The sequence below is a fragment of the Mandrillus leucophaeus genome, unplaced genomic scaffold, assembly GCF_000951045.1.
Source record: "Mandrillus leucophaeus isolate KB7577 unplaced genomic scaffold, Mleu.le_1.0 Scaffold734, whole genome shotgun sequence".
In the NCBI taxonomy this organism is placed as follows: Eukaryota; Metazoa; Chordata; class Mammalia; order Primates; family Cercopithecidae; genus Mandrillus; species Mandrillus leucophaeus.
This window is the reverse complement of record NW_012107964.1, coordinates 982,354-994,891: the sequence shown is the minus strand read 5'-3', so window position 1 is coordinate 994,891 and position 12,538 is coordinate 982,354. Positions and strand designations below refer to the sequence as shown.

Here is a 12,538-nt window from a genome sequence, read left to right as displayed (position 1 = left end):
TTTTTTGATGGAGTCTTGCTCTGTCACCCAGGCTGGAGTGCAATGGCACAGTCTTGGCTCACTGCAACCCCCGCCTCCTGGGTTCAAGCGATTCTCCTGGCTCAGTCTCCCAAGTGTGGGATTACAGGTTCCCACCACCATGCCCAGTTAATTTTTTGTATTTTTAGTAGAGACGGGGTTTCGCCTTGTTGGCCAAGTTGGTCTCGAACTCTGGACCTCAGGTGGTCCACCCGCCTCAGCCTCCCAAAGTACTAGGATTACAGGCATGAGCCACCACGCCCGGCCTATATGTTTTATTTTTAAAATCAGTGATAGATAAATGGAAAAAGAAATAGAAAGAGTATGCCCTGTATTCACATCCTGGCAATTATGAGACACTTTGCATCTACCTCCCAGGGTTTTATGAAGATTAACTCACATAATGTGAAGTTCCCCACATAGTGTTTTGTAATGTACTTCCCAGCACATAGTACGTGCTCCATAAACATTGCATTAATGTATATGCACAAGTTGTTTCCCAAATGGAGATTTGCTCAGACATTGTGGTCCTCTTTAAACTTTAAAGGGCTAGCAGATAATGCCATGTTTCAGAATTGTGACTGGTGGTCTTCACTTTGGACCAAAAATATTTGTACTGGACTAAGAGTATTGTGTAAAGGGACTCTGTTTGTTGTGCCTGTAGTTTTCTACCTAAGTGCTACTCGTGATGGACCTAGGAGGAGCAACATTAACATGAACAGGGACTTCTTACAGGAGCCAGTTAATAGACCTCTTCCAAACCTACAGAATCACATTACTTAAAGTGGGGCTCAGAATAGCAAATGATATATGCGCATTGAAGTTTCAGAAGCAATGCTTAGCTAAGTGGCTCTCAGCCCAAGCCTCCAATTAGGATCACATGTCCAGTTTAAAGAAATACTCTTACTTGTACCCTCCCCACAGGTTCTGTCTATTGGTCTGGGTAAGAACATTGTTGTTTTAGTTTCGTACCCCATGTGATCCTAAGGTAAGGCCAGGGTCAAGCATGAGGGCCCTTAGATACATTTGAGAGAGTTGAGTTCAGCCTTTGTTCCAGAGGAAGGTCACAGGGCCTGCTCTCCTTTGGTTTGGTGTGTTCAAGTCAGTGCAGCCAATATTTTTATTATTGTAGCCAAAATTGCTGGCTTCCATGGGACAGAAGGGCACTTGATGGCAGGAAAATGAAAACTCACATTTTGACCTTTATGTAGGAGCTCATTGTTCCTGTCTTGTATGATGAAGAAACAGGAAAGTAGCTTTTTCTGCATTTCAAGGTCCTTCTGCCTGTGTGTGTGGTCATAGCAGGTGAAGGAGTTGTGCTGACATCTCTAAAGGCATATTCTCAAGATGTGTGATTTGTCCAGATAATCTCATCTGAACAGAAATCAGAAAAAGAGGAAGAAATGGCTGGTTCTCGGGTAAATGAGTACTAGGTCAGGGGCTGGGTCAGCTGTTTCTCCAGAAATGTCATGTGTTTAAAACTTGCAGACTTTTATTTATATATTTGTAATGTTTCTGCCTAATAAATTTATTTCAAGTACTTTTTAAATTTTTCTTCTTATGATAGTCAAGGGGCTCTGAAAAATATTTCTTTCCTATATATCAATGTTTTATATCCATTCAGGCTTTTTAAGTGCCATAAGCAATCTTTACTATAAATTTTTGACCTGCAAAATGAATGTTTCTTTTGTATCTGTTGAACATGGGAAGGTGTGGATGCCCAAGATTCCCACTGGAGATGGATTCGGGTCCTTGGATTAGTTAAAAGAAAGTTGATGGAATTTTGCATGAAACTGATGTTTCTTTATGATTAGATTCAGATTTTGCCTTCTTGACCTATGCTGTTATAGCAATAATGTTGTAACCTCCTCCTCTGCATTTTTACATGTGATACCAGTTTTTTCTGTTACAGTTGGTGTTAATTTTATTCACTAGGTTAAGATGCTTTCTGACAGATTTCTTCACTATAAAGCAAATTAGTTTTCTCTGTATTATTAAGTACATTGGGGAGATTTAATAACTGATGGGCATGAACCATCACATTTAATTTGGAAGTTCTCCTTCTTAGATTATTTGACCTTGGAAAATGAAGGCTCTTATTTAATGGTCAAATGAACTGAGATAAATGCAGGCTCTGCCACTTAATGTTTGGCAGAATATTCTCCTTGGTTCAGAAGCATTGGCATCACAGGTGAACTTGTTCAAAATTCAGAAAGTCAGGTTTCAGCCCAGACCTTCTGAATCAAAATCTACATTTTAAACAGATTTCCAATTTCTTGTCATATGCATTAAAATCTGAGAGGCACTTCAGATGATTTTTCCTTCTGAGAAATTTATCCAACTTATCTTGTGTAATGTAAATATAGCTGTCCAATATGTAATGCCTGTATTGGCACCCTTATTTTTATACTATAACGCTTAACAAAAGTATAGCATCTACACTGGTTTTGTAAATCTTATGCCATCCTCTTTCCTTAGAGTTACAGAATGCATTTGAGAATCTTTGTGTTTTAAACAGTATCTTACTGGACAATTTATGCCAGAAAAAGTTCACTTTACTCTCTTCAATTCAGTTGGAGTCAAATTAAGAACTCTGCCCATGGCACATTTTGTAAATGTGTGTGTATTTTTTCCCCCCAGGGACTATTGGCATTCAGTGATGTGGTCATAGAATTCTCTCCAGAGGAGTGGGCATGTCTGGACCCTGCCCAGCGAAATTTGTATAGGGATGTGATGTTCGAGAACTACAGAAACCTGGTCTCCCTGGGTGAGGATAACTTCAATACACAATTTATATTTCATACTATGAATTTCATATTTTTCACTCCTGAAATGTTACCTGAGAGTTTGTCATTTGCATGAATGAGTTTTTGATCTCTGCTTCTAAGGAAAACTTGGGAATTTGTTGGTGTAGAAAATAAAATCTTCAAAATGTTTCATCTTGACATAAATTTTAAGGTCTAAATTCTTCAGTCTAGATGACTGGTAATTCCAGAACTTCAGTGGCATAAGATACTGTTGCCCACACCTCAAAATCTAATTACACTACCAAGTTTTGATTCAGTAGTATTGGGTAGTGGAGCTAAGAACCTATACGTTTTTGGGAGACCGAGGTGGGCAGATCACCTGAGGTCAGGAGTTCAAGACCAGCCTGGCTAACATGGTGAAACCCCATTTCTACTAAAAATACAAAAAATTAGATGGGCATGGTGGCATGTGCCTGTAATCCCAGCTACTCAGGAGATTGAAGCAGGAAAATCACTTGAACCTGAGAGGCAGAGGTTGCAGTGAACTGAGATCACGCTATTGCACTCCAGCTTGGGCAACAAAAGCTAAACTCCATCTCAACAAACAAACAAACAAACAAAAAGAACCTATACATTTAAAGTCCTTTCTAAATATTGTATAGTTAATGTCAGAAAATAGTATTTTGGGAGTAATTTTCTAGAACCTTCTAAAAAATTGTTTTCCTACCAAGCACCGTACTAGGTTGGTAATTGGAGCGTGCCAGCAAGAGTCATGTTATTTTTTCTAATGAAACAGGTCTTGCTATGTCTAATCCAGACCTGGTCACCTGTCTAGAACAAAGAAAACAGCCTGGGAGTTTAAAGAGACAGGTGATAGTAGCCAAATTTCAAGGCAGATAGGAGTAAATAAAGTAGATGACACAGGTTAGAGGCCCAAATGTCAAGGAGAAAGCCAGAAATGAAAATGTGGTTTGGGCAGCTCTGCTTCAGAAAAGCCTGAGTTTCTTTGTCTTCCTCTCACAGGAGCATCTTCTGCCCCATGCTCTTAAGTTCTCTAAGGATTCCACTACCATGAAGTGATTTTCCTTTGAGGTTACAGAGTGAAGCAAAGTCCTCTTTGTGGTTTATAAGGCACTATATAATCTGACTGCTTTTCCATTGCTTTGTGGAACATAGGCATATCTACATATTTTTGAGGAACTCTATTTTATACCATTTAATTCTGTTTTTGCATCTTGTCTGAAATTTGTGAGAGTAGTGGTATATTGGCATTTGGTTCAGAAATCCCAGGAACACCACAAACATATGTTGTGTTTTCAGCTTTATGATTTTCTATCCTATGGAGGTTTCAAATGTGATTTTACAGAAGTTCATACTCAGTGATTTTATCAGAACACTAAATATAAGAAAATCTAAACTTATTTTACTTCAAAATTTTATTTTCTAAGTAAAAACTGAGATTGGTAATTTAAACTCTATGCCCACTTTGTTACAGTATCAACAGTAATATAATTTAATATATCTACTCCCTACATTTAAAAACAATACTGTTTTATTAAGGAGCTTGGAAGATTGCTGAGCATATATTAAACTCCCACCTTTTACCTTATTTTTAAATAACTATATTTTAAATTTGTTTTTATTTACTATAAAGCTTACTGGGGTATACATACATATACATGCATGTATATATATTTATTTGTGTGTGTAACAACTCTTTTACAAATAAAAATTATGAATGTCCAACATAAAAATTTGATGTGTACACATTGTACTATAATTAACACACTCAAATTGATTTGGAGTGAGAATTCCTAATGTCTACTACCTTAGCAAATTTTAAGCCTACATGACATTATTAACTGTATTCATGAAATTACACATTCAATCTTTTAAATTTGTTCATCTTAAAACCAAACAACAATTCTAGCACTTTGGGAGGCCAAGGTGGGCGGATCACTTGAGGTCAGGAGTTTGAGACCAGCCTGGCCAACATAATGAAACCCCATCTCTACTTAAAAAAACTAAAATTAGCTGGGCATGGTGGCGGGTGCCTGTAATCCCAGCTACTCGGGAAGCAGAGGCAGGAGAATTTGCTTGAATCTGGGAAGTGGAGGCTGCAGCGAGCAGCCACTGCACTCCAGATCCTGCCATTGCACTCCAGCCTGGGCGACAGAGCAAGACTCCGTCTCAAAAAAACAAAAACTGAAAAACACCTTCCCAATTTCTTCACTTCTAGGCCCTGCCAACTCCCTCTGTACTCTCTGCTTCTGTGAGTTTCACCGTTTTGGATTCTCTATACAAGTGAGATCATACAGTATTTGCCTTTTGGTGTCTGGCTTATTTTACTTAGCATAATGTCTTTCCAGTCCATCCGTGTTGTTTAAATGGCAGAATTAAATTATTTTCATGACCAAATAATACTTTATTGTGTATGTAAACCATATTTATCCATCTAGTGTCTAAAAACATTTAGGTTATTGTCATATCTTGGCAATTGTGAATGATACCGTAATAAATATGAGGATGCAGATATTTCTTTGAGATACTGATTTCATTTCCTTTGGTTATATACACAGAACTGGGATTGTTGAATTTTATACTTGTATCTTTTTCTAAGAGCCTTCATACCAATTTTTATAATGACTTCACCAATTTACAACTTTTAAAGTATACAGTACAGGATTTCTGTTTCTTCACATTGTGTGTTTTGTTTTGTTTTGTTTTGTTTGGGATGGAGTTTTGCTCTTGTTGCCCAGGCTGGAGTGCAATAGCACGATCTCAGCTCACTATGACCTCCACCTCCCGGGTTCAAGCAATTCTCCTGCCTCAGCCTCCCAGGTAGCCAAGATTACAGGCATGTGCCACCATACCCAGCTAATTTTGTATTTTTAGAAGAGACGGGGTTTCACCATGTTGGCCAGGCTGGTCTCAAACTCCTGATCTCAGGTGATCTGCCCACCTTAGCCTCCTAAAGTGCTGGGATTATAGACATGAGCCACTGCTCTTAGCCCCTTTCTTCACATTATTATCAAACCGTTATCTCACTTTTTAATATATATGTATTAGTCATCTTAAGTGTGAAGTGATATTTCATCATGGTTTTGATTTGTGATTGCCTGATGATTGGTGATAGCCCTCTGATATATCTGTTGGCATTTGTATGTCTTCATTGGAACAATATCTATTGGGTCTTTTGCCTGTTTTTCAATTTTATTATTAATATTATCATTATTATTGTGTTCCTTTCGATTTCTATGAGTTCCTCATATATTGTTGATATCTACCTTTTATTTGATTTATGGATTGCAAATATTTTCTCCCATCCTGCAGATTTTCTTATTTTATTGTTTTTCTTGCTGTACAGATGCTTTTTAGTTTCATGCAGTCCAACTTGTTAATACTTGCTTTTGTTGCCTGTACTTTTGATGTCATATCCAAAAAATCATTACCATAACCAATATCAAGTAGTTTTTAAAATATATTTTCTTTTAAGATTTTTAAGGATTTCTGTCTGGCATTTAAGTCTTTATTTTGAGTTAATTTCTTGGTATCGTGTAAGAAAAAAATGGTCTAATTTCACTTGCATGTAGATATTCTTTTTGCCCAGCATCAATTATTGAAGAGACTATCTTTTGTACACTGTGTATTCTTGACGCCCTTGTTAAAGATTCATTGACCTTATATGCCTGGGTTTATATCTGAGCTCTCTATTTTGTTCCATTTTTGTATCAGTTTTCGTGTTTATGCCATCCTACTCTTATTACCATAGTTTTCAAATAGAGCTTTAAATCAGAAAGTATGATGCCCCCGGCTTTGTTATTATTTCTCAAGATTGCTTTCACAATTCAGTGTCTTGTAATGCTATATAAATTTTAAAATTTTATTCTATTATTTTTTAAAATGCCATTGTAATTTTGATAGGAAGTTTATTGAATCTCTTCATTGCTTTGGATAATATGGCACTTTACAATAATTAGTCTTCCAATTCATAAACATTGGGTATCTTTACATTTATTTGTTTTTTCTTGTTTCTTTTATCAATATTTTCTTTCCCAATGTAAAGATTTTTCATGTTGCTTAAATTTTTTTGCTAAGAAATTTAGATGTTACTGTAAATGAGATTTTTTATTAAATGGTTTGTAGTTAGTGTACTAGAACAAAACTGATATTTGTATAACCTTTTATATTCTGCTAATTTACTCAGATTTTTGGTTTATTTCTTAGGCTTTCTACATATAAGATGATGTCATCAACAAACAGCAATAATTTTACTTATTTCTTTTCAGTTCTTATGGCTTTTACAAAATTTTCTTGCCTAATTGTTCTGTCTAGGACTTCCAGGACTATGTTAAAATAGAAGCATTGATAATGGGCACAATATCACTTTGCATTGGTGTCTGTGCATTTGAAGGAGCAAACACCTCTACCAGTTTTTATAAACTGGTTTATACAGGTAAAGATTTTATCCTATTGGGTCCCCAGCTGATGAGATCTTTTCTGGGTTCACAGTAGAGAGATGATATACCTGAGTCCTAAGGTTGTTGCAGAGTCCACAATGGGGTCTATCTTTAGTGGGCTTATTACCAGGGGCTTGTGTGCTTATGAAGTCTGTCTTATTACTTTGCCAACTGAGTTGCCTTCAGCACTTTGATCTGTAGGGCAGACACTTGGCCTAATACCAAGTGTTTGTATGTGTGTCGCTCCCACCCAGTACTTGCAAGGTTTTTACCAGGTCACAGGTCTCCAGGTTGGCAGGACTGGCCATGGAATGTAGCTTAAAGGTCTAGAACTGAGTTATTCACCTGCTTCAGAGACCACAGTAAATGTCAAGGTCTGCAGTTCTGCATCTATGGCCATGAATGAGCATCTGACCCTAGCTCTCTGAATGGGCAGTACCTCTTCTTGACTATGGCTGGAAGGAGTTAATGACAGTTACAGTGTTACTTCAGAATTCTAAGTGGAATCATGTTAAATGGGCCATTTCTTCATCTGTAGCCAAGACCAGCAGTCCTCAAGTTTGCCATCTGAAGGTAAACTTACTTTCTGAAAAAGGCTTTCCTTGGTCTTGTGCTTTTGGCAGAGTATTGCAACTCCTTCCCTGAATCACAAAGCAATCATAAATGTACTTTTTGTGTGACAGGGTCTTGCTCTATTAGCCAGGCTGGTCTCAAACACCTGGCCTGAAGTAATCCTTCTGCCTCACCCTCTCAAATAGCTGGAATTACAAATATGAGCCATGGTGCCCGGCTCTCTCACAAAGGCACTTATGTCCATAGATGGTTGATAAGTTTTTGTTGCTTTGGGAGATATACAAGAAGAGGACCTCCTGTTCCAACAACTTGCTGATTTTATTCTTCCTATATAGTTGCACTTCCATTTAGTTTTCTCTTTGCATTTCAAATTTGTGTGGGATTTTTAAATAAACATATATATTTGGGAAACCTAATGGGGAACCTATGTTCTCAGTAAATCTTATGTGTATTCATGCATGCTTATAAATTATATGTTTCCAATAAATGAACACTTTTATTATTACTTGATGTTCATATTTTCTCTTGTGACAAGTTTGGCTTAAAGTATACTTTGTGAAATATAACAGTTGTTGACATATAATGTACTTTTCCCAATATAATTTTTACCTTTCCAACTGTCATTTGGTTACCATTTGCATGGAATCTTTTTTCTTCCTCCCACTTTTAGTCTATTATGCCAGTCGTCTAAAGTTAGTCTCTTGGAGACAAGACATAGTTTGTGGTTTTTAAAATTTTTTCTAAATCTCTTTATTCAGTCTTCTGATTGGGATGTTTTGTTGATGAATATTTAAATAGCTGTCTAAAACATAATTACTTACTATTGTCATTTATTGTTTTATCGGATTCTTGTAGCCATTTTTTCCTCTTTTTCTCTCTGTCTTCCAGTATGTTTTCTGAGCTTAGTAACATGCTTCTACTCTCTTCTTCTGTGTGTGTTTATTTGTATCTCTATAGGTATTTTCTTTGTGGTTGCCATGAGAATTATAAAACCCCCAAAGTTACAACAACATATAATAAACTGGTAATAGCTTAATTTCAGTTGCATACAGAAATTTTTTTGTTATATTTACCTTAAACTTCATATTATTGATGTCACTAATTATATATTTCATATTATATAGACATCAACAGATGTTTATTATTGTTCTCATGCATTTTTCAAATTGTAGAGCGTAAGTAAAAGTGTTTTCAGCACCATCATTATAAAACTACAGAATTTTATTTTTGTGTATGTATACATCTTTCCCAGAGAGTTATGTATTTGTATATAATTTTTTGTTTAATGACACATTTTATTTTCAATGGACCAGAGTCCATTTTACATTTTCTATGGGACAGTTTTACTGGTGATTTAGTTTTTCTGCATTTGGCTATCTTGGAAAGTCTTCATCTTCTCTTAATTGTGAAGGACAGTTTTACTGTTAATAGTATTCTCGCTTGAAAGTTTTTGTTTTTTCTTTCAACACCCTGACTATATCACTTAACTCCCTTTTTCCCTGCAAAGTTTCTGTTGATAAATTCACAGGTAATCCCATAGGAGAATGCTTATAAATGACACATCACTTTTCTCTTGCTGCTTTCAACATCTTATTCCTCTCTGTGATTTCAAAATCTTGCTTATAATGTGTCTTCTTATGGGTCTTTTTGTGTTTATTATTGATTTTTTTACATCTTTTGTGTAAACATTTCTGTTATTTTCTTGTATTCTTTAGTCCCACACTGTGTTTCTTGTTATACATTTTATTATTTTGTTGATACTCCCATTTCCTGATTTTATTTAGTTGTCTTTGTTCCCATTTCACTTACTGAGTCATCTGAATTATTTAGATAATTTATACATATTTATTTTCTTAGAATTAATTTTTTATTTAGTTTGTTTCCTTGATTGGACCATGTTACCCTGATAATTTTGCATATGTTGTAATCTTTGGTTCATATTTGGGCATTAATAAAATGCCACCTGTCACACTCTTTATAAGTGGCTTTGTCCTGGAGAAGGCTACTAGCTATTTGCCAGGCTGGAGATCCTTGTAGCCTCTCAAACCTCTTCTTATGATTTGTCTTCTCTGGAATCGTGTGTTTACTGTTCAGCTAAAGAGATTTGTTCATGTTTCTTTGTAAAAACCTGTAATCATGTGCTACACCTGGTGTCTGTCTGTGGCACTATGATCTCTCTGCTGCAGTAACAATTATTTACCTTTTTCTTAGCAGACCAAAGCTGTCATTCAAAGCATACCACCATTTCTTTCAACAGTCTTTGTTATGGGAGACAGAAACCAGTCTTTGGAAAGCCCCTAAAAGCCAGGAGTATGGGCACATGTGCAATGTTTTGTTTTTCTGTTTTTTTGCTTTGAGGGAGAAGCCAGGAGTTTGAAGTTTACTCTTAAAGACACCATGCTATATTGGGGTGGAGGAAAGGTTTTATGTATAAATGTAACAAACTTTACTTTCTATTCTATGTGGATTTTGCAATTGTGCTCACCTAGGGTGTTGCAAACTCAACTAGATTTTATAGTTTTCAGAAAGGCATTTTGGTCAGTATATTTTTGTTAAGTTTATATGTTCAAAAAGGAAACAGGGCCTGTGGTATTTTATTATGCCATCTTGTTAATGTCTTTGATATAATATTTATTAGATTTGTAAAGTGTATTTACTGGAGATTAGTAAGTGGAATAACTTTTTATTTTTATTTCTTTCAGCTATTTTATCTTATTCCATTCAAGACCTTTTGCCAGAGCAGGAAATGAAAGATTTATGCCAAAAAGTGACACTGACGAGACATAGAAGCTGGGGCCTTGACAATTTGCACTTAGTGAAAGACTGGAGAACTGTGAATGAGGGTAAGGGGCAGAAAGAATGTTATAATAGACTTACTCAATGTTCATCAACTGAAAGCAAAATCTTTCAATGTATTGAATGTGGCAAAAATTTTAGCCGGAGGTCAATCCTTACTGAACATAAGAGAATTCATACTGGAGAGAAACCATACAAATGTGAAGAATGTGGCAAAGTTTTCAATCGATGTTCAAACCTAACCAAACATAAAAGAATTCATACTGGAGGAAAACCCTACAAATGTGATGAATGTGGCAAAGTTTTTAATTGGTGGTCACAACTAACTAACCATAAGAAAATTCATAGTGGAGAGAAACCCTACAAATGTGATGAATGTGGCAAAGTTTTTAATTGGTGGTCACAGCTAACTAGCCATAAGAAAATTCATAGTGGAGAGAAACCATACACATGTGAAGAATGTGGCAAAGCCTTTACCCAGTTCTCAAACCTTATGCAACATAAGAGAATTCATACTGGAGAGAAACCCTACAAATGCCAAGAATGTTGCAAAGCCTTTAACAAGTTCTCAAACCTTACTCAACATAAGAAAATTCATACTGGAGAGAAACCCTACAAGTGTGAAGAATGTGGCAACCTTTTCAATGAGTGCTCACACCTAACTAGACATAGGAGAATTCATACTGGAGAGAAACCCTACAAATGTGAAGAATGTGGCAAAACCTTTACACAGTTTGCAAGCCTTACTCGTCATAAAAGAATTCATACTGGAGAAAAACCCTACCAATGCGAAGAATGTGGCAAAACTTTTAATCGGTGTTCACATCTAAGTAGCCATAAGAGAATTCATACTGGAGAGAAACCCTACAAATGTGAAGAGTGTGGCAGAACCTTTACTCAATTCTCAAACCTCACTCAGCATAAAAGAATTCATACTGGAGAGAAACCCTACAAATGCAAAGAATGTGGCAAAGCATTTAACAAGTTCTCAAGCCTTACTCAACATAAGAGAATTCATACTGGAATGAAACCCTACAAATGTGAAGAATGTGGCAAAGTTTTTAAACAGTGCTCACACCTAACTAGCCATAAGAGAATTCATACTGGAGAGAAACCCTACAAATGTAAAGAATGTGGCAAAGCTTTTTACCAGTCCTCAATCCTTAGTAAGCATAAGAGGATTCATACTGAAGAGAAACCCTACAAATGTGAAGAATGTGGCAAAGCCTTTAACCAGTTCTCAAGCCTTACTCGTCATAAAAGAATTCATACTGGAGAGAAACCCTACACATGTAAAGAATGTGGAAGAGGGTTTTACCAATCCTCAATCCATAGTAAGTATAAGAGAACTTATACTGGAGAGGAACCTGACAAATGTGAAAAATGTGGCAGTCTTTAAAAACTGCTTACATTATACATGGCTTCAGTAATTTCATACTGAATAAAAGTGGTATGAGCATCATGACTGTTTAAGGATGTTTCACAAAATGTAAGCTTCATGGTGCACAACACTATACTGAATGAAATGTATAAATATAGAATATTACAATACCTTTGTTTATTTCAAAGATCATCCTGTAAATAGAATCTGTACCAGAGGAAAACCCTTAAACAATTATTCAGACTTTATTCAACTTTAGAGGATTTTATGGGGGAAAAAACCTCCTACAAATGTGGAAAAACATTTTTTCAAGATATATATCTTAGAAAACACCAGAGTTTATAGTATAGTAGAATATATTTTACAGATACAGTGAATACAAATAAATGTCCAAAATTAAGTCTAAATAAAACATTACATAATTTACTATAGAAAGTACTAAGGCACTAACAGTTTCAGATGTTACTTTAAAGCAGTGTTGATTGTCAAGAATAATTCAAAGTTTAAATAGATAATTTAGTTGTATGTAAATTTAAATGAATCGGGGGGAGGGGGGAGGGATT

General features: G+C 35.8%; 1 protein-coding gene across 1 annotated transcript in view; it reads left to right on the top strand.

Annotated features, from left to right (window-relative positions):
- The window catches only part of ZNF678 (zinc finger protein 678), a 103,587-nt gene extending 91,215 nt beyond the window's left edge, over positions 1–12,372 (top strand). Inside the window, 2 exon segments of the mRNA XM_011965739.1 lie at positions 2,659–2,785; positions 10,501–12,372. Of these exon segments, the coding sequence (XP_011821129.1) occupies positions 2,659–2,785; positions 10,501–11,993 (1,620 nt within the window). The 3' untranslated portion in view covers positions 11,994–12,372.
- The last annotated feature ends 166 nt before the right edge of the window (positions 12,373–12,538 follow it).